This window comes from Canis lupus, chromosome 2, assembly GCF_048164855.1.
Source record: "Canis lupus baileyi chromosome 2, mCanLup2.hap1, whole genome shotgun sequence".
Lineage (NCBI taxonomy): Eukaryota > Metazoa > Chordata > Mammalia > Carnivora > Canidae > Canis > Canis lupus.
Window position 1 is genome coordinate 72,239,557 of NC_132839.1, and position 24,607 is coordinate 72,264,163.

The 24,607-nt window shown below is 42.5% G+C and overlaps 1 protein-coding gene across 2 annotated transcripts in view; it reads left to right on the forward strand.

Annotated features, from left to right (window-relative positions):
- STK32B (serine/threonine kinase 32B) overlaps positions 1 to 24,607 on the forward strand; it is a 385,348-nt gene that overhangs the window by 316,388 nt on the left and 44,353 nt on the right. For both annotated transcript variants that reach the window (XM_072806445.1, XM_072806448.1), the window contains exon 6: positions 10,516 to 10,605. In XM_072806445.1, coding sequence (XP_072662546.1) covers positions 10,516 to 10,605 — 90 coding nt within the window. The remainder of the gene's footprint in view (positions 1 to 10,515; positions 10,606 to 24,607) is intronic.

The window sequence follows — 24,607 nt, forward strand, 5'->3', positions numbered from 1 at the left end:
ACATCTGCAGTGACCCTACCCATATGAAGTCACACTCTGAGGTCATGGGAATTAGGACTTCAACATATGAAGCTGAGGGGACATAGTTCAACCCATCACAGCCCCATTTTCTACATATAGGATTTTAACAAAAAATAAAACAAAGAGATGGCAGGTAGGGGCCAACATATCACCTTTGTTCCTGATAAAAGGTTGCATTTGGATGAGTTGAAAGGGGTTTCCTACTCCAAGACCCCAGAGAGAGGAAGATTCACCTCCCACATCCACACCCAAGCTGTGTAAGTGAATGCTCATATACGACCAAGAGCTTGGAAGACCAGATGAGAGGTCCCACACCTGCCCAGACAAAGCTAAACTGTGTAAGGCTAGTCTGTTCATCCCAAAACGACCCTTCACACCATCTCTCCACCTCTCTTGAAGGCAGGGGGAGGTGATGGTCAGTGAGGAGTAGAGAAGGGCTAAGAATCTACTGAGGTAAAATCATTCCTTATGAAATTGTGACTTTCTGTGTCTCTGCTGACACTGAGTCTAAATTCCTGTTCTGCTAAAAATGATCATCTTAATAACTCCCTGTTTCCAGAGCAGTGTTTGATACCAGGCTGGAAGCCCATGTGGCCTGGCCCGTGGCTTCAGGGTGTACATTTGTATGGAGGGGAGGCTTATATCCTAGAATGACTGGGAGGGTGACCTGTGGGCCATGCAGTGACCTGGCCATCCCCTGACCTGGATTGGAGGCAGCTCCATCACTGGGCAGCTGCACATCCCTTGTGCATGTACCCATCTGGGCTACAGTGCCCTCAAGAGAAAGCCACTTGATGAAGGGAGGTGGTGGGTCAAACCTGCCTGAAGCTTGGATTCTGGCTTAAGGATCTTGAGTTGGACACTCACTTCCTAGCTGCTCACATGGGTGATGTGGCCACCTTAACAAATATCCTGCCTCTGCAAAGACCCCTATCTACCCAGCTTGTCCCTCCTTTGGCTCTGTTCCAAACAGACTCTGCTTTCCTTCTACCTTGCAAACCTCTCCTGAGTTCATCTTGTTGGCAAAGCATAAATCTCATTGAGACCCCTAGCTGCAAGAGAGTCAGGAAATGTCATATCCCCCCTCTCTGGCCCTTGTGATACAGGAAGTAGCAAGGAAAGGAGTGGAATGTGGTGAACATAGCACAGTGTATAAGCTTATTGAACCACTATGTTGTATACTTGAAACTAATACAACGTTGTGTTAACTATAGGAAGGAAGGGAGGAAGATAGAGGGTAAGAGATCGAAAGAGAAGAAAAAGAGGAAGGAAAGAAGGAAGGAGGGAGGGAGAGAGAAAGAAAGGGAGAGAGTCAGGATGCTAAGTGTAGGAGATGGTCTCCAGCCTGGTCCTACAGAGCAGGTCACTGCTGAGAAAGTGCTATGAAAACCTCTCTGCAAATGGTATTCATTGTGATTAATTCATGCAAATGCATAAAATTACATGCTCAGCACAGTGTGGAAGGAGAATGTATTGGCAGATGGCCGTGGCCACCCTGCAGGAGCTAACCCAGAAACCTGGTTGGCGGAGAGAAATCAGGGAGAAACAGAACTGTTGAGAACTGCTCCCACAGAAGCCTTGTCGAGGTGGATTCCCTGGGGGAATCAGATGAGCCAAGCTGCAAATGCCAGGGAGTGCTTTATGAAATCTCCATCAACCCCTGGGGGAGACAGAAACTGGTGGGGGTGAGAGGGGGAGCTCCCAGGAGTGTCACGATTCTTGTCCCCGACCATTGTTTCCCACCATTCACTGCACATCGGGGGACCTGGAGCCCAAAGATGGTTTCTGGCCCTGGATCCTGCCCCGTGACCAAGACACGGGAGGAGGCCAATTCACATGGAACAGAAGCAAACCAAAGGGCCATTTCTTCGGCTCGGCAGACGTGCTCTAACACAGTCAGCCTGGCTGCTACCGCCGATGAAGCCTGAATGAGCTTGTGCCACAGGACTTGCTTTGGTTTCTTTTTTTCTTTCTTTTTTCTGTTGTCCTGTGATAAGTTCATTATGACCTCAATGAAGCTCAGTGATGGGAAGAGTGCCCAGGGAGTGTGATCCCAAGTGGAAGAATAGGGCCAGTGTGACATCACACTGACATCTCAGGAGGATCATAATTACCAGCAGGAGCCCAGAGCCTCCCGTGGCTTTCATCCACCCTGGCTTCTTCCCCAGGGAGGTAGGGGCTTCCAGCTGCTTCTCTTCGGCAGCACCACCCTGACCTCTGCTTAGGCATGATGGAGTCCCTACAAACACCTAAGTTCATGAGAGCTGTTCCTCCAAATTCAAGTCTGATGAGAGGGCAACAGGCAAGGAATAATGCAGAAGGTGATCACCTGGTGTAGACAGTGCATTCCACTCGCACTCTCGGTCTAGCTCCACCCCCCACCCCGGCCCTACCACAGCACCCACTCCCAGGAGCTCACAGGGAGGCATGGCAATGTGTCCAAGTGAGGCATCCAGAGGACAGAACCAGAGAGAATTCACTCGGCTCCAATATGCAGCCTGCCATTCTGGGTTGACCGTGCCCTCAGAGCAGACCCCATCTTCTCCCAGGTGTAGTTCTCAGTGAGATAAGTGCACCGCCCTGACACATTTGGTGAAGTGCATTTCAGCCCCTTCATTACAGGGGCTGAAAGGGGAGACGAGAAGGCAAGGGGCACAGTGGAAGAGAAATTGATGTTTGTGCAATGTAGCTGCAGAGGAAGGAAATGAAAATGCAGCAAAATTCAAGTAGGCTTTGGGTGCTTTCTCCCGGAACCTGTCGGGGAGGTGCAGAGCCAGCCTGCAACGCGGTAGTCCTTAGCGCCGGTAGCACTGAGTAACTGCGTGGTGGTGAGGCAATTGTAGCCTCAGGGAGGGAGACTGTGGACAAGTCGTCAGCACCACATAATCCCCACCAACCCCACTCCCGAAGTCCATGACATAGATACCTGGCATTGTGGCTGCAAGCTCCTCCCCCGAAGGATGCAGTCAGGACTTGCTCCATAAATAGTCGCTGAATGAAGAAATGGCCAAGAGTCCTTGAAAGTCACATGGCTGTCATGTATTTTTATACTCAGAGAATAGCCCCAGTTACAACTCCTGACACTAGCACCCGTCAATACAAAACTCCTGGAGAGGGTGGCTGGTCCCACCATCTGAGGTCAGGCTGAGAAAGCGACACTGCTGTGGTCTTCATAGCCAAGAGTTGACATGGGGTGTCATCAACTCCTGTAAATCTGGTGATGGCTTTTAGCAGCAGGGAATGAAGAATGGTGACAGGATTTGCTTACCATATCTCTTTAATTCAGTCTCTCATTTGGTCAATCAGTCTGTCAACAAACACTTGAATACCTTTCCCAGGCCAGGCAGTTACTAACATACCGGAGACAGATATGAGCAAGGGTAGATTTCCAGCCTTCAGGAGACAGACAAGGTGATAGACACGCTACAGTGGATGCTAGGATGGGAATCACATTGGGGGAGTTGAGGGCCCAGGGGAGAGTCCTAAATCAGTCTGTTATGGATAGAATGCTCATGTCCCCACTTAGAATTCACCTGCCCAATGTAATGATACTTGGAGCTGGGGCCTTTGGGAGGTAACCGGGTTTGGATGAGACCCTGGAATTGGAGCCTCCACAATGATTGGTGCCTTTATAAAGACAGGAAGAGAACAGAGCCTTCTCTCGCTCCACCATATAAGGATACGGCAAGAAACTTGCCATACGAACCAGAAAGAGAGCTGTCACCAAGAATCCACCTGTGCTGGCCCCCTGACCTCAGATTTCCAGCTCCCAGGGCTGTGGGAAATAGATGTTTGATGTTTAAGTCCCCCAGTCAAGTCATAGCAACCTGAGCCAACTAGGACACAGTCAGAGATACCCTGCGTAGTGAGCTTCCTGTTGGTGGAAGCATGCAAGTAAAGGGCAGATGCACATCCACCAGTAATATAATTCTGGGGCCAGGTTTTGAATAATGAGTAGAAGTCTACCAGGCAGAGGAGACAGATGAGCATTCTAAGAACTGTCAAAGACTTGGAAGTGAGACGAGTTTCTGTGCATCCGGGGAAAGGAAAGAAGTGTGGCTGGAGTACAGGATGCATACCAGAGCTGGCCGTATGATTACTGATTATTGATACCAGTATTAAAACTTGTGCTAGTGGGTCGCACACCACAAACATCTTGAGCTCCTTCTCCTGCTGAGTTTTGAACGTTTCAACTCGCAGAAAGCAAATAGCCTAAACTCAGTGCATGTTTGCAAATTTTGTAGTAAATTTCCATTCTCCTGAGAAGGAACCCACGCAAGACCTTGTATGGCACTAATTTTCACTTTCCCACATCTTTACTCAATTGTTAAAGGAAGCTCACTGGGAAGTTACAACTCATCAATTAGCACGGTTCACGGAAACCAGAGGTGGTACCTGCCTCCTGTCACACCTGCTGTGCGCGAATTCCCAGTGGGGGGCCGCAGCGGGTCTGCTGCAGAGCTGTCCCCTGGAGCCCTCGCCACCCCCCATAGGACCGGGAGGGAGCAAGAGCAGGGCTGTCCAGCTCTGTTCTGCAAGGGGCAGCGTGGGGCAGAGGGAACCACTCATCCCAGCATGAGGCTGGAGACCAACAGCAGCTTCCCCACAGATCAGCTGTGTGACCATGCACAGCTCACTGGTCTTTGGAACTTGAGGTCTCTGTAACAACACAGGTGGTCAAACCCTCCTGACAAGAGTACTGCAGGGATGAACATAAGATTTGGCACCAATTCTATACCCGTTATGCGATCCTACATAACAGTGGCTAAAACTAGACAAGGGGCTGCATTTCTTCTCCCTGTTTCTTAGCCTTCCCGCTTTGGCCCTTGGCCCTGTGGCCATTCAGAGCAGTCAAAGTGATATTCAAAAGTGAGTCAGATATGTGGCTCCTTCTCAAAACCCTCTCACTTGAAGTAAAGGTCACTCTCCTCTCCCCTGCCCTGGGGGCCTGGCACGGTCTGCCCCTCCTTTTGCTGACTGAGCTCTTTACCCACTTTCTCTCTCTGACCTCCTCACCAGCCCCTCCCCCGGCCTCTGTGCTGACAGCAGCTTCTGCTAGCTACAGTCCTCCCTGGTGGTCCAGTGGCTTTCTCCACCACACCCCCCACCATCACCACTCCATCCTCTGGTCTTGTTCAGTGTCACCATCTCAGTCCCAGACTGTTGTGTTTAATGCTTACAACTACCCCATAATGTACTTCTTAAATATTAGTTCCACTCTCCAGATGAGGGACCGGAAGCTTACAGAGTGAAATAACCTGTCCAGATCTCATAGTAAGTGGCTGTATCGGCCATGATGCCAGTCAGCAGCATATGGCAAAAGAGCAAAGAGGAATTCAGATGGCCCCAAACAATAAAGGGTGTTTTTTAGCTTATATAGCAGAAGTCTGGTAGATGCAGCAGCTTCATGTAGGGTTTAATCAGGCTCTGGCACCATTTCTCTTCTATGCTTGCAGCTCTAACACTCCACGGAGAGGCTTCTTTGGCTGCCTTTCTTTATGCTACTGATTAGCTTTTACAGTTCTAGGGCTCATATTCCCACATCACACTGGCCAAAGACAGAATGTCTCTTTAGGTATCTCATGAAAAAAAGACAGAAAAGTCTTCATTTCTTGAACTCTCTGGAAAATTATCTCCTCAATTTTCATTGGCTGCAGTTAGGTTATATGCCTAATCCTGAGTCAGATGCCAGAGCAGAGGGATAAGATTAGCTTGACTGGTTCCAGATGGAGCCACATGCCCTGCTCTCAAAGCCAGGTGTACAGGGAAGAGTACTTGCTAAGACAGGAGATATGGGTGACCACAAACAGCATGTGCCCACCAAAGTAGCTCAGCCATTCATTCTTGGGCAGTCCAAATCCCCAGACTATATTCTTAACCACTCTGCCCCAAGCACCCTAACAAGAGAAAGAGAGCCATCACTGTGTATGGATAACATGCTTCTATGCCTAGAAACCCCAAAGGGCTCAATTGAAAATCTATCAAAATTAATTAAGGTTGTGCAAATTAAGAAGCAAATGAACTGCTTTTCAAAGACTAAAAAAAATAAAGTCCAATCTCTTCTCCATGGATGTTCAGAGGGGCCCAGGCTCCTTCTATGTTGTTCCTCATCTGTGTGGCAAAAACCATTTGGCCAAATCCAAAAAACAGGCAACAGAATGTAAGGAAGATGGAAGGAAGGAGGGAATGAGAATTCTTTTAAAGGAAATATCCTGCTAGTTGCAAATACCAGACTACCTGGGCATGTGACCACCTACTGCAGGAAGGTCGGAAAGTGAAGCCTTTAGTGGGATAGTCCTGAACCCAGCTACAGATTCTATTGCCCTTTGAGAAGGGAAAATTGGATTTTGAGATATAACATAACAGCTTTTGCTATGGAAGATTAATGGAGTAGCCAAATAGGAAATAAATAAGCAAAACTCAGTAGCTTTTTATTACACTGGAAACAGCTAGGTAGAAAAAGAAATGGAAAATATTCTCATCCGAAAAAGTGACCAAAACTATGTAATATGCAGGAGTAAATGTACCCAGGAATTTACAAGGCCTAAATGAAGGGAACACTAAATGTATTTTGAAGGAATTAAGTAAGATCTGAATGAAAAGCCAGGCATGACCCTGGATAGAAAAATATATATGTCCACACTTCTCAAATGAATGTATAAATTAATATAGTTCCTATCAAAATCTTAATGGATATATCTCCTAAAACTGGATGCAACTCATCTCAGAAGGATAAACGTCTGAGGGTTACCAAGAAAACATTGGAAGGAAATATCAGAGCAGGTGAATCACTCCTATGGGATATTATGATAGCCTACAAATCTACTGTAATTACACTAATCCAGTCCTGGCCCAGCAGTAAACAATAGGTCAGTGAAACAAGAGAGAATCCATAAGCAGATTTGCATATATGTGGAACTTGATATATAATGAAGGTCGCATTACAGTTTATTGAGAAAGACCAAATTTTTCAATAAATACCATAGAGACAACTGGCTATCCATTTGGAAGAAATAAAATTAGAATGCTATATTATATTACAACAAAAATATATTCTATTTTTGTATATCTATGGTTGGAAGATTTAAATATAAAAGATATATAGTATTATAAGAAAATATAGAAGGATGTATAAAATCTTGGGGGTAGAATAGGCTTCTGTAAAAATTACAAGGAAAATCTACTCAAACTATAAAATAAACATATTCTTTTTTTTAAGATTTTATTTATTCATTCATGACAGACACACACACACACAGAAAGGTAGAGACACAGGCAGAGGGAGAAACAGGCTCCACACAGGGAGTCCGACATGGGACTCGATCCCAGGTCTCCAGGATCACACCCCAGGCCGCGGGTGGCACTAAACCGCTGGGCCACTGGGGCTGCCCTAAAATTAACGAATTATTATTTAAATTTAAAAACTTTTGTATGACAAGAGACACTGTATACAGAGTCCAAAGACAAACAATAAGCTAGAAGAAAAATCTTAGCAGTGCACAGAGCAAAGTGTAAATGTATCTCATAGACAAAGCTCTGATTGAAAATTGATCATGATTCTAGACAGTTCCCCAGAGGCTTGGGACTGATCATGTGGAAAATGTGCAGCCTTATCTGCAGTGAGATATTGTTCTTCACCATGTGATTTGCAAGAAGGGAAGTCAGTGATTACAATGCTAGTAACAGTGCGGATTAACACACACTCTCGCATCCTGTTTATTTTTTTTCTTTTTCTTTTTTCTTTTTCTTTTTTTTATAAATTTATATTTTATTGGTGTTCAATTTGCCAACATATAGAATAACACCCAGTGCTCATCCCATCAAGTGCCCCCCTCAGTGCCCATCACCCAGTCACCCCACCCCCCACCCACCTCCCCTTCCACCACCCCTAGTTCGTTTCCCAGAGTTAGGAATCTCTCATGTTCTGTCTCCCTTTCTGATATTTCCCACTCATTTTTTCTCCTTTCCCCTTTATTCCCTTTCACTATTTTTTATATTCCCCAAATGAATGAGACCATATAATGTTTGTCCTTCCCGATTGACGTATTTCACTCAGCATAATACCCTCCAGTTCCATCCTGTTTAAAGTACCGTATTGGAGGGGCTCAGGCTCCTCATTGTGGTCGCTGGGCTTGGAAGCTGAGCCCTCCCATACCTCACAGTTAACAATAGGACTGTGGATTTGTTTGATAGTATTAGAAATGGGGACTGGGGGGGTGCCAGGGGCAGACTCCCCCTGGCTGGAGACGATGGGATTTGAGCCACACCGTGGCAGGATAACACTGCTAAGAGCAAACACTTAGAAGAAGCTTCCCTACCTCTTATGTGCCAACCGCTCTAACCATTTTCTATATATTAATCCCTGGCTCCTCCCAAACAGTCTCTCAGATGGGTACTTTGTTGTCAACCTCCCCACTTGACGAGGAAAATAAGTTATTTGCCCAAGGTCAGACAGCTAAGACCAACAACGTCAACAACGCTGAGACCCAAACCAAGTCGGTGTGGGACTGTGTATGGATGCTTGTTCTCGCACCAGAGGCTGCAGCAGGTGTTCTGGGGATGCTCCCTGGGTGGGTACACTCTATATCTGGCCAGAAAGGGTTCCCAGCAAGGGTCTGGCTGGATGACTTAAGCTTCACCCACAAGCACCCAAAAGGTATTGCAGATCATCACTGAGTACCTCAACACTGCGTCCCACTCAGGGGGCTCTAGCCTGAGTTCCCAGCAGAAGCTTGCACACACATCAGTGCCAGCCGCTGAGCCTGAGGTCTGGGATTTGCACGGGAGGCAGCTGGTGCTTTTCCAGTCCACTGTGGCTAATTAGATCAAGCGCGCCTCTCCTGAGGTCCTCACTGCATGGGCTCTGGCAGGTGTCTGCCCATCTCGTGGAGGTGGCCTCTAGGCCCTCCCAATGTCAGTGTTGTGTACTCAAGCCACCGGTGTCTTTAAGTTCCAACCTCTCAAACACAGCTTTGAAATGTGAAAATCCAACCATTTTCACATGATGTGATGACAAAGACAGAGAAAGTGATTGCATTTATATCTGATATTCAAGGGTCTCAAGGTTGGCTTCTTTTATGTACTGAGTTCCCCAGAAGGCCATTACCAACCATCAGGATGTCCCTCCCTTCTTCCCACCCATCTCCCTTCCCTGCTTCTCTTTACCCCTTTGACCCTACATCTCTTGTCTCATCCCTTTTATTTCCTTATTTTCTTTGTCTCATCTCTTCTCATTCCTTCCTTCTCATCCCTTTTATTGCCTTCTCAGGTTTCTTAGACATTTATGTGCAGGTGCACCCAGTCAATCCATGTCCCACCTGCTGCCATTACTTTAGGCGGGACGGAAGGTGGTCTCAAACCCAGCACCCTCCCAGTGGGATTCCTCAGGTACAGAACTAAGGTCCCCACTGACCATAGCAGACAAACAGTGGAACAAGACTGTCCTCTACAGGGCACCTGGGTGGCTCAATTGGTTGAGGGTCTGCCTTCAGCTCAAGTCAGGATCCCAGAGTTCCGGGCTTGAGCCCTGCATTGGGCTTCCTGCTCAGTTGGGACCCTGTTCATTCTCTCTCTCTCTCTCATAAATAAATAAATAAATAAATAAATAAATAAATAAATAAATAAATAAAATCTTAAAAAAGTGTCCTCTGAACATGAAAATCCTCTCTCCACTCTCCTCCTCCACAATGGCCACCCAGCATCCTGAGCAATGTAGTCCAGACTCACCCCTCTTGTCTGTTTACCATGAACTTTTACTCTCTGAGTCAGTGCCTCCAAAATTTAATCCATAAAAATTTTTATCATGCCCTCAATATTTTTGTTTCTTAGTAGTAATATGCATGTGCCACCAAAAAATTCACATTATAAAACTTGCACAGAGCATAGACATTTTTAGGGTAGGTGCGTTCCTGTAAGTATATTCAAGTTTTACTCTCTTAGCAAATTTCAATTCTATAATACAAGGCTGTCAAATGTGTCTCTATGTTATACGTTAAATCCTCAAACCTTATTCATCTTACAGCTGAAAGTCTGTACCTTTGACCAAACTCTCCTTATTCCTCCCACCCCCAGCCCATGACAACCACTTCTATTCTCTGCTTCTGTGAGCTTTTTTTAGACACAGAAGTGATATATGCAGTACCTGCCTTTCTCCATCTGGCTTATTTCACTTAGCATGATATTCTCAAGGTCCATCCAGGTTGTTGAAAATGTCAGGGGGTCCTTCTCTCTCATGGCTAAAAAATGTTCCATGTATATACATATCACATCTTCTTTATCTGTTCTTTGGATGGACACAGGTTGTCCTAAGTTTGGCTACTGTGAATAATACTGCCAAAACTAGATGTTTTTAAAGTAGTAGATAAAAGACTATTACAAGTCGAAGTTCTATGTTCTTGCACCGCACTGTACAGCCCACAGCTTTAAATCGACAAGGACTCAGCTCAGCTGCCCCGCGGCTCTTGCTAACTGGGCTTTCTGTTTCTCTATCTCCAGGACATGTTCACATCACAGACTTCAACATAGCGACGATTGTGAAAGGAGCAGAAAAGGCTTCCTCCATGGCTGGGACCAAGCCCTACATGGGTGAGTGTTCCGGGCCCCTTGGGTGTGAAGCCTCAGCATTCCTGTCCTGCACCCCCACACTAGGCCCCAGCTGTTCCCAGTATGTCCTGGGCTCACCCACACCTTTGTCCTTGCTGCCCTCCTTCCCGGAAGACCTTCTCCTTCTGTGATTTCCAGAGAAGTCCTTCCGGGCCAGAAAACCTTGCTTCAGGCTTGGGGAAGAAACACACAAAAACAGACAAACAAAACCATATTTTCTTTTTATTAACATCCAGTAGTGTGGCCAGAATATAACTTTGGTGTTGGTCATTTGGGGTCTATATTCTTAGGTACACAGTGTTTTTCCAATGTGTATTTTCAAGTTGTTTTTTCTTTAGGACCTTTGATGGAAATACCACTTTTAGTAAGCATTCCATTCCCTTACTTTGGTTTTCTCTAAGGACACCTATTATCTGAAGGTGGAGTCTTTACAAATCTTCAGTATTTGTTATTTTAAAATATTTTGTATCTCTTTCTTTATTCGTTTAAGATTTTTCCCATTTTTCTATTTCTTTTAAAGATTATCTGTTGTGCTTATTTGCTTTGTATGCTTCCTAGTGAAATATTTATTACTAAAATAATTTCCCCTCTATTTCTAATTTTTTCCCTGAGTTCTCTTGGCTGATTTCTGAGTTTTTTAATTCCAAACTATGTTGTTCTTTCATGCCTTGTATAATTTTCTTAATGTCTATATTAATTATTGATTACGGTATAACAAAGCAAGTCAAAATTTAGTGGCTTATATCATGTTCATGGATTAGAAGAATTAACATTGTTCAAATGTCCGTACTACCTAAAGCAATCCACAGATTTAATGCAATCCCTATCAAAATACCAACAGCAATTTTCACAGAACTAGAAGAAATAATTCTAAAGTTTGTGTGGAATCACAAAAGATAGCCAAAGCAATTTTGAAAAAGAAGAATAAAACTGGAGATATCACATTTCCAGATTTCAAGATATATTAGAAAGCTGAAATGATCAAAACCATATGGTACTGGCACAAAAACAGGCACATATATCAGTGGGACAGAACAGAGAGCTGAGAAATAAACCCATGCACATATATGGTCAATTGATCTATGACAAAGGAGGCAAGAATATGCAATGGAAAAATGACAGTCTCTTAATAAATGGTGTTGTGAAAAAAAAATAAATGGTGTTGTGAAAAGTGGACAACCATATGCAAAAGAGTGAAACTGGACCATTTTCTCACACCATACACAAAAATAAACTCAAAATGGATTAAGGCCCTAAATGTGAGACCTAAAACTATCGAACTCCTGGAAGAGAGCACAGGCAGAGAGGCAGTGGCCATAGCAACATTTTTCTAGATCTGTCTCCTCTGGCAAAGGAAACAAAAGCCAAATTAAACTACTGGACCTACATCAGGATAAAAAGCTTCTGCATAGTGAAGGAAATGATGAACAAGATAAAAAGACAACCTACCGAATGAGTAAGACATTTGCAAGTGACAAGTCAGATAAAGGGGTTAGTATCCAAAATATGTAAAGAACTTATACAACTCAACACCAAAACACTAAAAATAATAACAATACAATTTAAAAATAGGCAGAGGACGTGAATAGACATTTTTCCAAAGAAGACATACAGATGGCCAACAGACACATAAAAAGATCCTCAACATCACTCATCATCAGGAAAATGCCAATCAAAACCACAGTGGGATGTTACTTTATACTTGAAGAATGGCTAGTGTCAGAAAGATAAGAAACAACAGGTGTTGCCAGGGATTCAGAGAAAAAGGAACCCCCGTGCACTGTTGGTAGAAGTCCACCCCTGGTGCAGCCACTGTGAAAAACAGTATGGAAGTTTCTCAAAAAACTGAAATTAGAAATACCGTATGAGATAAAGAAGATGTGGTCTATATATACAATGGAATACTACTCAGCCATCAGAAAAAGATGAATATCCACCATTTGCTTTGACGTGGATGGAACTGGAGGGTATTATGCTGAGTGAAGTAAGTCAATAAGAGAAGGACAATCATCACACAGTTTCACTCATACATTGAATATAAGAAATAGTGCAAAGGATTGTAAGGTAAAGGGGGGGAACCAAGTGGGAAAAGTCAGAGAGGAAGACAAACCATGAGAGACTCCTAACTCTGGGAAACAAACAAAGGGTTGAAGAAGGGGAGGTGGGTGGGGGGATGGAGTATCTTGGTGATGGGCATTGAGGAGAGCACTTGATGGGATGAGCACTGGGTGTTATACTATATGTTGGAAAATTGAATTTAAATTTAAAAAAACCAAATGCCATATGATCTAGTAATTCAACCACTGGGTATTTACCCAAAGAAAATGAAAATACCAATTTGAAATGCATTATGCATGCATCCCTACATATATTGCAACATATTCCCAATAGCCAAGATACAGAAGCAACCTCAGTGTCCGTTGATAGATGGATGGATAAAGATGTGGTAAAAAAAAAAAAATGTGGTATATATATATATATATATATATATATATATATAGTGGAGTATTAGTTATAAAAAAAACAATGAGATCTCACCGTTTGCAACAACATGGATGAACCTGGAGGATATTCTGCTAAGTGAAATAAGTCAGAGAAAGACAAATATCATATGATTTCACTCATATGTAGAATCTGAAAAGCAAAACGTATAAACAAACAAAAGACAGAAACAGACCCATAATACAGAGAGACAGAGAGTGAACCAGTGGTTACCAGAGGAAAGGGAGCAGGGGAATGGGAAAAAATAGGTGAAGGGAACAGGGAGGTACAAATTTCCAGTTAGGGAATAAATAAGTCATAGGGTGAAAGGCACAGCACAGGGAATATAGTCAATGCTACTCTACTAGCGTTATATGGTGACAGTACCTACCCCTGTGAGCAAAGCATAGGTACAGCATTGTGGAATCACTATGTTGCACACATGAAATGAATGTAACATAGTATGTCAGCTGTATTTCAATAAAAAATAAAAGAAGTCTAAAAATACATTTGGAGATCATAAATGAACATTGTGTAAAAAAAAAAAAAAACACGGTAGCTTAGAACAGCAACAGTCTACTGTTTTGCACAGTCTACTACGTGACCAAGTGGTTCCTGCTGGTTTAGGCTGGGCACATTCATCCCTCTGGTGCGCCCAATGGGGGCTGGGCTCAGCGAGGACAGCTGAGTTGAATGGGTCTTTTTCTACATGGTCTTTCATCATCAAACAGACTACAGTGAGCTTGCTTATCTGGTGGCAGTAGTTTCCAGAAGGAGAACCCAATTCCCACGAGCTTACCAAGCTTCTGCTTGCTTCATATTTCCTGATGTCCAGTTGGCCTAAACAAGTCACATGACCAAGACCAGTGACCATGTGGGAGGGGACTGGGGGAGGCTGTGGGAGGGATCTTTCGGGCTTTTGTGGGGCTTGGTGGGGCTGCATGGATCCCAGAAGGCCTGACTCATCAGGAAACCATTAATGCAACACCCCACCACAGTGTCTTTCAATGCTTTTGAAATAGTCGGTTACAGTTTTTCCCTGTTTTTTTTTTTAGGGAGTGGGGTAGGGTGGGGGCACATCTTTCTGATTCATCATCATTGTAAAATGTGTTATTCTGCATTTTATTTTCTTTCCTCTTATGATAACTTTGTATGGAAGTTGACTTTGATACTTTTTCTTTTTTTAATGTGAAATTAGCTTTCTTGAACTTTTGGAAGATGATGTCATTCAGGGTAGCTTTTCTTTTCATTTCTTTTTAGATTTTATGCATTTATTCATGAAAGACATGCAAAGAGAGGCAGAGACAAAGGCAGAGGGAAAAGCAGGCTCCCTGAGAGGAGCCCAATGCAGGACTCGATCCCAGGACCCCGGAATCATGCCCTAGGCCAAAGGCAGACGCTCAACCACTGAGCCACCCAGGCATCCCTCAGGGCAGCTTTTCTAACTAAACGTCTGTTGTTTGTGTTCATGAAGTGTCAATATCTAAGGCAGCTGGCTATCTGGGATCTTCTGGTTCCTTCTACTTGCCCACTTTCATCTGGAGTTTCTCCTGCTTTTGTTGGTAGGGTCCCCATCCCTCCTCAGTTTGGGTTCTGGTTCCAACAGTTTCTCCTTGGGATTCCTTCTAGAAGGGAGCGCCAGAGGGAGGATGACAGAGGCTTGGTGTTCCAGACCTCCCTGCTCCTGCAGAGCTTACCAGGGGTCCCTTCGCCTACCTGACACTGGACTGGACAGGTTCCTCCAGGGTTTAGCTGCCATTCCCCAACTGGTGGGCCTGAGCCCCCCAGTAAACACTTGTGGACTATCCTGCAGCTCTCTGTTCTCTGCTCCATCATATGGTGCCTTGTCTCTTTCCCGTGTTTCCTTCTGTACAGGAATCACTACCATGGGGATCCAGTCACTGTTGCTGGTTTGTTCCCATACACTTACATTTTGGGGCTTGTGAGAGGACCATTTCGTTTCGTCTTAAGCACTCCTCATGGGTTTTGGCTCAACTGTTGGTCTGCTCTGTTAGTTGTTATGTGTTGATCTGTAGGGATTCAAAAACTATGTCATCCATCACCTCCCAGAATTCACTATATGGGTCATTCATCTATTTACTAAATTACTAAATTAAATAAATGAAGTTTGGCCACAAATCATGGTAAAAATGGTACTTCTCAGTATGTGCTATGTGCCTAGCCCTTGAGCCAAGTCCTTTTCATCCACAGCTTTCTTTAAAGCTCACATCCGTGAAGCAGACACAATTATTTGTTCCCACTTTAGAGCTGGGGAAGCAGGCTGAGAAGCATGAGGAACCCACCCAGGCAGATATCAGTCACCAGAGTAAGATCCAGGTCAGCAGGGACACCAGAAGGTATGCATACAAGGGGGTCTGTTCTCTTCATATAGTCCCCTTGGGATGCTGAATATTTACCCCAATAAGGCTTTCACTGTTGAAGGTCTTTCTGAAATCCCTTTCCAGAAGGCTCCAGGACTGAGGCCAACCCATCTAAGGAGACACTGGCTTGATAAATGGGCAGGAGAATGGGATGAAAGGGGTGTTAAGGCTGCCGCCCTATCTTCTGGCTGGTGCATGCAGAGTGGACTGCAGAGGTGTGTGGGTTCCCTGCAGTCACAAGTTTGAATGTGGGGTGTCTCTGGGAAATGCCATCCAGGCTTCTGGAGTGATGTGGACATTATCTGTGGCCTAGGGAGTTCCTAACACTGAAATGCAGCCTGAAGCCCAGGGAGCACCATGCCAGGAGGAGCATATAGAGCTACAGGAGCCATCATCTCCAAAGGGGCAGTGAGGAGAACAAGATGACACAGAGAGAAGCATCTCCCACTTGGAGCCTGCTCTGTCCCTTTAAGTTAGTTCTGACCTCCTTTAGGCTGTTCCCAAAAAGCAGATTGGTCTCTGGGAGTGGAGAGTCCAAATCACTGGAGAAATGCAAAGTGGTATTATTGTACCAACCCTTTCTTAAAAAAAAAAAAAGATTTTTGCTTATTTATTTGAGACAGAGACAGAGATAACGAGAGAGAGCACTAGCAGGGAGGAGAGGGAGGAGCAGGATCCCCACTGAGCAGGGAGCCTGAGGCAGGACTCCATCCCAGGACCCTGGGATCGCAACCTGAGCCAAAGTCAGACACTTAACCAACTGAGCCACCCAGGCACCCTGTACCACCCCTCTCTTTTCTGCCCCTGCTCCGCCACCATGCATAGCTGACTTTGCCAGCACCTCCTCAGAGACTCCACCTGGGCCTGCCCCAGTCTCATTCCCTGGATTCCCACTAATATCCTGGCTCTCAGCCTCTGTGAAAGCAGACCAGTGGTGACCCAGCTGGCCACTCTCCATGATGCCCCCACCTCCAAGGGGGAGAAGAAAACCAACATGTATTGTGACCCTGCTACATGTTTGTTACTGTGCTTAATCCTCAGAAGACACCCAGGTGTGGTTTCTGCACCTCTGCATTTTATCTATTAGGAAGCTGAGATCCAGGGAGGTTTATTAACTTGCCCAGAGTGACACAGCTGGCAAGTAAAGGAGCCAGAATTTGAAGCTGTGTCTATTTGGATCCAAAGTCCATGCTTTTGCCACTCTACCAAGCTGCCTTTTAACACTGAGTTCCTGTGTCATGAAGCCATATTTCTCAGTCAAGAAAAAAAAAAAACATATTGTCCCAATTGTATGTAGGATTTGGAGCTCCTGGGGTGCTTCTGTTTAGAGGAACTTTGGTCCTGAATTAATAAACAGGTGTGCAGGAGAGATTTTTATGGGATTTAGGAGGCATAGCTGATTTACCAAATGGATATATTTTCAGACACCATGGGGTTGTCAGTACCAGGCAGTGGAAGTTTATTGGGGAAGACAGGGTGATGGAGGGCTCTCTCAGCACATTTAAATCCTACAGCTCCCAGGGCTGTAAACTCCTGAGGTCAAGTGGCAGGTTTGTCAATTTTGTTCACTTGTACCGTTCAGTTCAAAGGCCCAATAACAAGCTCCCAGAACGTTCCAAACAGGGATTCAGGGAACAGGCTGGTGAGTAAGCTCCCAGAGGTTGCTCATGAAAGATGATCCTGGAAGAAACATTTGCATAGAACTGAATTTTCATTAATTAAAAGAGCAGATGGAATTCACAATCAGAGAAAAGAAAAAATCTCTCTGAAATGTGCCAGATTAGAAGTCAGAAATGGTCCAGCAGCCGCCCAGGGCTTCAGAGTTTATTCATCAGCAGTGAAGTAAAGAGTTGAACATTCATTCAGCAAATATTTATGAACCATTTAGGAGATAAAGGGCTCAGAGTAGGCATGGGGGCTCAGAGGAGCCTCGGGGGGCTCACCGTCTGGTAGGGCAGAGCAGAGGTAGGCACAGGTGGAAGCAGGACACTGTCAAGATGGATTCCTGGAGAAGGTGACAATCTGCGTTGGACCTGGCACATAGAAGGTATGCTCAGAGTTGGCCTGTTGGGTGAGAACAAGGAGATGCCATTTCAGGCCACAGCCCTGGGGTACAGGGGAGGCAACAGCATGGTGTGTTGGGGGACAGTGGCAGTTTCATTTCTTCTACAGCTTACAGAGCAAGACGGGGTGGGGAGGGAGCAAAGAGACAGGTCAGAGCATGAGGGTCTTGAATGCCGTGGTAAGGGCCTGTGGAACCAGGAGAGAGCCAGGAGTGGGTCCAGGTGAAGCGTCACCTGTGGCATGGGGCAGTTTGGATGTCTTCCACTTAGTGGCTGCCTGAACTCGGGCCAATCTCATTACCCAACGTAATACCCATAAAGCACTCAGCATGAGGAACACTCGGGAAGTGCTGGCTGCCAAACCACGTGACCTGGCAGTTTCCTCATCTGAGAAATGGGATTAATGATTATGCGATCTGCCTTAGTAGGTCCTCTGTGAGGATGTCACAGCAGGGATATGGAAGGTCCATCACACAGTGTCTGACAAATGGTAGATGCCTTGGTCTGGTAGCTGGTAGTACTATTGTTATCGCTGGCATGGTTATGATTTAGATGGTTGATTATTTGGTACCCGCTCAGCATTGGGAATCCAGGGCCTGGACTGGGAACTCCCTTGCCTTGGAGCGCTAACAGTCTAGTGGGGAAAACGGATCCTAAACAGCTGGTTCATTATAGAAGCTGGGTGGGCTGGAGGATGCTGGGCGCACTAGGGGATCATGGGGCTGGTGCCTTGCCAGCATTTACCAGATGTTAGTTCCCTTCCCAAGGGGGCTGCAGTGAGCAGACAAGGGTGGTTGTGGGGCCATCATAATGATGCTAGTATGTTCCTTGTTGAAATGATCAAGGGTAGTGAAGTTTGCTGCCACCTGTGCCAGAGAAAGTGACAGAGCCAATGTGCAAGCCCCGGCCAGTGAGGCTCCAGTGACCAAAATCTTTCCTGAGAACCTGCTGTCCGTTCATTCATTCATCCCTCCATCCGTCCACCCACCTATCATCCTTACAAATCCATTGAGTACCTTCTATGTGCCAGTAGTGTTTTATGGCCCCCAAATACATCCATCTATGAACAGTTTTCCTACACTCATTGGTTTGGCTATTTGTAATCCAATCACCTTAAAAATCATCAAACTGATAAATACATAGTTTGAGATGTTTACTCCTGAATGACAATTTTTGTGCAGTAAAATGCAGTCTTTTAGTGTGCAGTTCCTTGATTTTGGACCAACACTGTCATATAAGCACCACCACAATGAACGTATAGAACAATTCCATCACTCCCAGAATTCCCTCATCCCAGTCCCTGGCAACAGGTGATCTGTTCAGACTATTCCAGAAAGTCATAGAAATGGAGTTGTATGCTCTATAGCCTTTTTAATCCGGGTTTTTTCACTTTGAATACTGCATTTGAGATTTACTCATGTTGTGTGTATCAGCAGCTTTCCTTTTGATTGATCAGTAAGTAGAACTCTATGGGATGAATAGACACAATTAGTTCATCCATCCACCAGCTGAAGGACTTTTGAGTTGTTTCCAGTTGTACATAATTATGAATAAGGCCACTATAAACATTTGCTTTCAGGTTTTTATATGACCCTAAGTGTCCACATCTCTAGAATAATTGCCTAGAGGTGGGATTGCCAGGTCATATGATAAGCATATGTTGACCTTTCTGAGAAACTGACAAACTTATCCAGGAAGACTGAGCCATTTTACACACCCCACAAACAATGTATGAGGGCTCTGGGTGCTCTGCATCCTCACCACTACTGGCTATTGCCTTGTGGTTATTGCTCTTATTAAAAAGGCAAGTTTCTAATGACTAATGATGTCCTACATATTTTCATTTTCTTATTTGCCATCCATTTACCTCCTTTATGAAGTATCTATTCAAATCATCTGACCATTAGTGATTTTTATTAATCAGGCTCTGGGAATTCTTTATATATCCTGGGTATAAGTCCTTCATCTGATACGTGTTTTGCAAAAATGTTGGCCACTCAGTGGCTTGTCTTTCTATTGAGATAATAGACTCCTTTTAGAAGCAGAAGTTTTAAATTTTGATGAAGTCTGATTTTTTAAAAGATTTTATTTACAGATCATATATTTGGTGTCATATCTAAATATCTTTTCCTCACATGAGGTCACAAATATTTTTTTCCCTTTGTTTTCTTGTAAAAGTTTTTTCCTTTTGGATTTTATATTTAAGCTACATGCATTTTTAATTTAGTTCTTAATATGGTGTGAGGCATGAATCAAGCTTTATTTATTTGCATACAGCTGTCCAATTGTTCCAGTATTCTTTGTTGAAAAGACTGTTCTTTCTTTACTGCATTGCCTTTGCAACCTTGTCAAAACTCAATTGACCATGTGTGGGTCTATTTCTGAATTTTTTTTCTGTTCTATTGGTCTATTTGTTTATGCTCTACTTGGTTTCATACTTCTCCTTTGCAATCATACTTGAAATCAGGTAGAGAGAGTCTTCCAACTTTTTTCTTCTTTTCAAAATGATTTTGGCTATTCTAAATTCTTTCTGTTTTCACTGAAACTTTAGAATTCACTTGTTAATTTCTACAAAAAAATTGGCTGGATTTTTGTTAGGATCACACTGAATCTGTAGATGAATTTAGGCAGAAGTGGCAGCTTACAATCATAGAATACCTCTCAATATATTTAGGGCCTCTTGGATTCTCTCATCAGCATTATATAATGTTCAGCATGCAAAATTTGCATATACTTTGTTACACTTATAACTAAGTGTCTTGGGCAGCCCTGGTTGCCCAGCGGTTTGGCGCCACCTTCGGCCCGGTGTGTGATCCTGGAGACCTGGGTTCGAGTCCCTCATCAGGCTCCCTGCATGGAGCCTGCTTCTCTCCCTGTGTCTCTCTGCCTCTCTCTCTGTCTGTCATGAATAAATAAATAAAATCTTAAAAAAATAAAATAACTGTCTTATAGATTTTTGGTACTATCCAAAAGGTACATTTTTTAAACAAAATTAGTTAACTATCTTCTTTATCCATTTCTTAGCAGATGGCCCCTTGGGGTGTTTCCATAATTTGGCTATTAGATAATGCTGCTCTAAACATCAGGGTGCATGTCAGATGTGGTATTACTCAGCCATCAAAACAAATGAAATCTTACCATTTGCAACGCCATGGATGGAACTCATTCATATGTAGAATTTAAGAAATAAAATAAACTAGCAAAGGAAAAAAAGAGGGAGAGAGGCAAACCAAGAAAGACTCTCAACTAAATTTATTCAATTTAGAGAATAAATTGATGGTTACCAAAGGGAAGGTGGGGAGTGGGGAATAAATGATGGGGTAAGGAGTCTACTTGTTGTGATGAGTACCAAGTGTTGTATGGAAGTGTTGAATTCACTATATTGTACACTTGAAACTAACATTACACTGAATGTTAACTAACTGGAATTTAAATAAAAATTTTAAAAATTACTTACCAATTGCAGATCTACAGAGATACCATTGATTTTTGCATGTCGACCTTGTATCCCGTAATTTTGCCGCACTCACTTATCGGTCCTCTGCTTTGGTAGTAAATTCTTTGGGCTTTCTGTGTAGATAATCACGTTTGCAAATCAAGGTAATTTTATTTCCTCTTTCCAATATTTGCAAGTCTTTTGTTTTTCTTTTGTCTTGTTGTTTGAGCTAGAACATTCGATACACTTGGCCTTGATCCTGATCTTACTGAGAAAGAGTTACTATGTTTATCTTTAAATGTGATGTTAGCTAAAACTTTTTTGGTACTTAGTTAACTCTTTATCAGGTTGTGAAATATCTTTTCTCTACTATTGAGATAATCATATGGTTTCTATAACATGCTGAAATACATTGATTTTGGAAGGTTGAACTTTCTTAAAATCCCTTTTGGTCATAATGTATTTTATTTTTTAAATAATGCTGGAATCAATTTGCTAATACCTCATTTACAATATTTACTTCTCGGCTAATGAGGAATATTTTAATTTTCTTTTTCTTGTAACATTTTGTGTGTGTGCATGTGTGTGTGTGTGTGTGTGTGTGTGTGTGATTTTGGTACCAGAATGCAGACAGTGTAAGTTGGGCAATGTTCCCTCTTCTTCTACTTTCTGGAAAAATTTGTGCAGAGTTGGTGTTATTTCTAACATCTGTCTGTTAGAATTGGTGGGAGAAGATATTTGGACCTGGGGTTCTTAACAGAAAACTTTTTAACTGTGAATCCTATTTTTTTAATAGACATGAGCCTATTCTGTTTATCTATTTCTCCTTAAGTCAGAAGAAGTAAATAAATATTAGGTAGATTTGGTCATTTATGTCTTTCAAGAAATTTCTCTGTTTCATGTAACCTTCCAAATATTTGGGTTTATAGTTATTTGTATTATCCCCTTGATAGCTTTTTAATGAGTGTCAATTCTGCAGTGATGTCTCCTCTTTCATTCCTGAATTGGTCATTTATGTTTCCTCTATGATTTTCCTGATCATTTTGGCTAGAGGTTTATCACATGTATTCATCTTTTTGAAGAACCAGTTATTAGTTTCATTGATTTTCTCTGTTTTATTGATTTCTGCTCTAATCCTTATTACTTCCTTCTGCTTGTCTTGGATTTAATTTGTTCTTATTCTCCTTTTGTAAAGTGGAACTATATATCATTGATTTGAGGCTTGTCTTTCATATATATATGTATATATAGATATATATATATTGCATATATATGCAATGCTTATATTTCTCTGTAAATATATATAGGCATTAAATGCTTATATTTCTCTCTAAATATAAACATTTAATCCTCTATCAATTCTCTCCTTAGCTGTATTCCACAAATGTTGATATATTATTTTTTCATTCTCATTCAGTTACAAACACTTTCCAACTTCCCTGTAACTCCCTCTTTCACCCATGGGTGATTTAGATGTCTGTTTGGTAATTTTCAACAATATGTAGGAATTTAATATACATTTTCCTGTTATTGATGCCCAGTTTAATTCTGTGATGGTCAGAGAAATCTCTTGTATGATTTATTTTCTTTTATTTTTTATTGGTAAAATTTATTTTATGGTCTAGATCTTCGTGAGTATTCCATGTTGATGTGCAAAGACTGTGTATGCTCTTGTTTCATTATATTTCTTATAAATATCAATTAGGTCAAGTTACTTAATAATGTTTCCCAGGTCCTATTATATTCTTACTGATTTTCTTTCTACTTGTTATATCAGTTACTAAGAGAAGTGTGTTGAAATCCCCAACTGTATGTATCATTATACAATATCCTTCCTGTTTCTTGTTCTTAAGACTACTTTGGTGATATCAATATAGCTACTTCAGTTTTCTTTTGTTAATGTTTGCATGGTAATTCCAGTGGTGTGCTGGTACATGTTTAACAACTAGTTCTCTGATAAAAGAAGGAGAAAAAGAAAAGCAGTGATTTATAGATTTTTCTGATTTTTGTCCTGTAAGTTCACCCACTATGGCTGACTTCAAGTTATCAGTGCAACATCATCGAGGGGAGAGATGAGCTAGTATAAGCCTGTCCCAGCACAGTCCTAATTATATCTTTTCCCATCCATCCATTTTTAACCTATATCTTTATATTTTATTTTTTTATATCTTTATATTTTAAGCACATGTCATGTATGTAGTCTTCTTTATTTTTTTATATTTTTTAGATTTTTTAATTTATTTTTTTTTCTCATTAAACTTTTGTTTTAATGGGTCTCAAAATTCTGTGACAGATTTTTGGTCAAGTTGTTTCCATTAAAAAGTACTGATTTTAAAAATTAATAACTTAAAACTGCCACACATGCACAAAAAAACCCCAAATGGTCCACAAAACATTCTCCTTTCCTTCTGAAGGGTTTACAATGCATTGTTATCATTAACCCGTCTTTTACTATTAAACTTAAATGGCCAATTGACACATTTATTTATTAGAGACAGGGAGAGAGAGAGAGAGAGAGAGAGAGAGAGAGAGGCAGAGACACAGGCAGAGGGAGAAGCAGGCTCCGTGCGGGGAGCCCGACATGGGACCTGATCCCGGGTCTCCAGGATAACGCCCTGGGCTAAAGGCGGCACTAAACCGCTGAGCCACTGGGGCTGCCCTGTAGTCTTTTTTAAATCCAGTCTAATAATCTCTGCCTTTCCATTGATATTTAAACCATTTATATTTCATGTAATTACTGATATGGTTGGATTGAAATCTGTCACCTTGCTTTTTCTTTTCTTTGTTCCATTTGTTCTTTGTTCATTTGCTTCTCTTCTTCTGCTTTACTTTGAATAAGCTGATCATTATGAATGATTCCATTTTAACTTCCCTATTGGGTTAGTATTTATGCCTTTTTAAAAAATATAGTTTAGGGATCCCTGAGTGGCGCAGTGGTTTGGCGCCTGCCTTTGGCCCAGGGCGTGATCCTGGAGATCCGGGATCGAATCCCACGTAGGGCTCCCGGTGCATGGAGCCTGCTTCTCCCTCTGCCTGTGTCTCTGCTTCTCTCTCTCTCTCTCTCTCTGTCTGTCTCTCATTAATAAATAAATAAAATCTTCTTAAAAAAAATAAAAAATAAAAATAAAAAATATAGTTTAGAGATTGTCCTATATTTATAATATACATAATCGATTAATCAGAACCTACCTTGAAACCATACCACGTAAGAATCTTAGAATAATATACTACCAATTCCTCTCACTCATTTTTTGTTTTATTGTGGCTGTAGATACATAATTAATTGCTTTATTTTTACTACAGTCAATTATATTTTACAGTGGTTAAAAAATTTTTAAATTGATTTTATATTTACCTCTTTTTTCCTAATTCCAATGTTTTTTATTTCTTTGAGCAGCTTGAGTTTCTATAGGGTTTCATTTTCTTTCTACTTCAAGTACCTGCTTCAAAAATTCTTAGAGTGAAAGCATAGTGGTAGTGAATTCCTTCATTCTTTTGTTTGTTGGGAAAAGTCTTCATTTGCTTACATTTTAAAAAGAAATTTTAACAGAATTCTGGATTCACCGTTTGTTTTTTTTCTTTCAGCATTTAAATATGTCACTCTATATCTTATGGCAATGTTT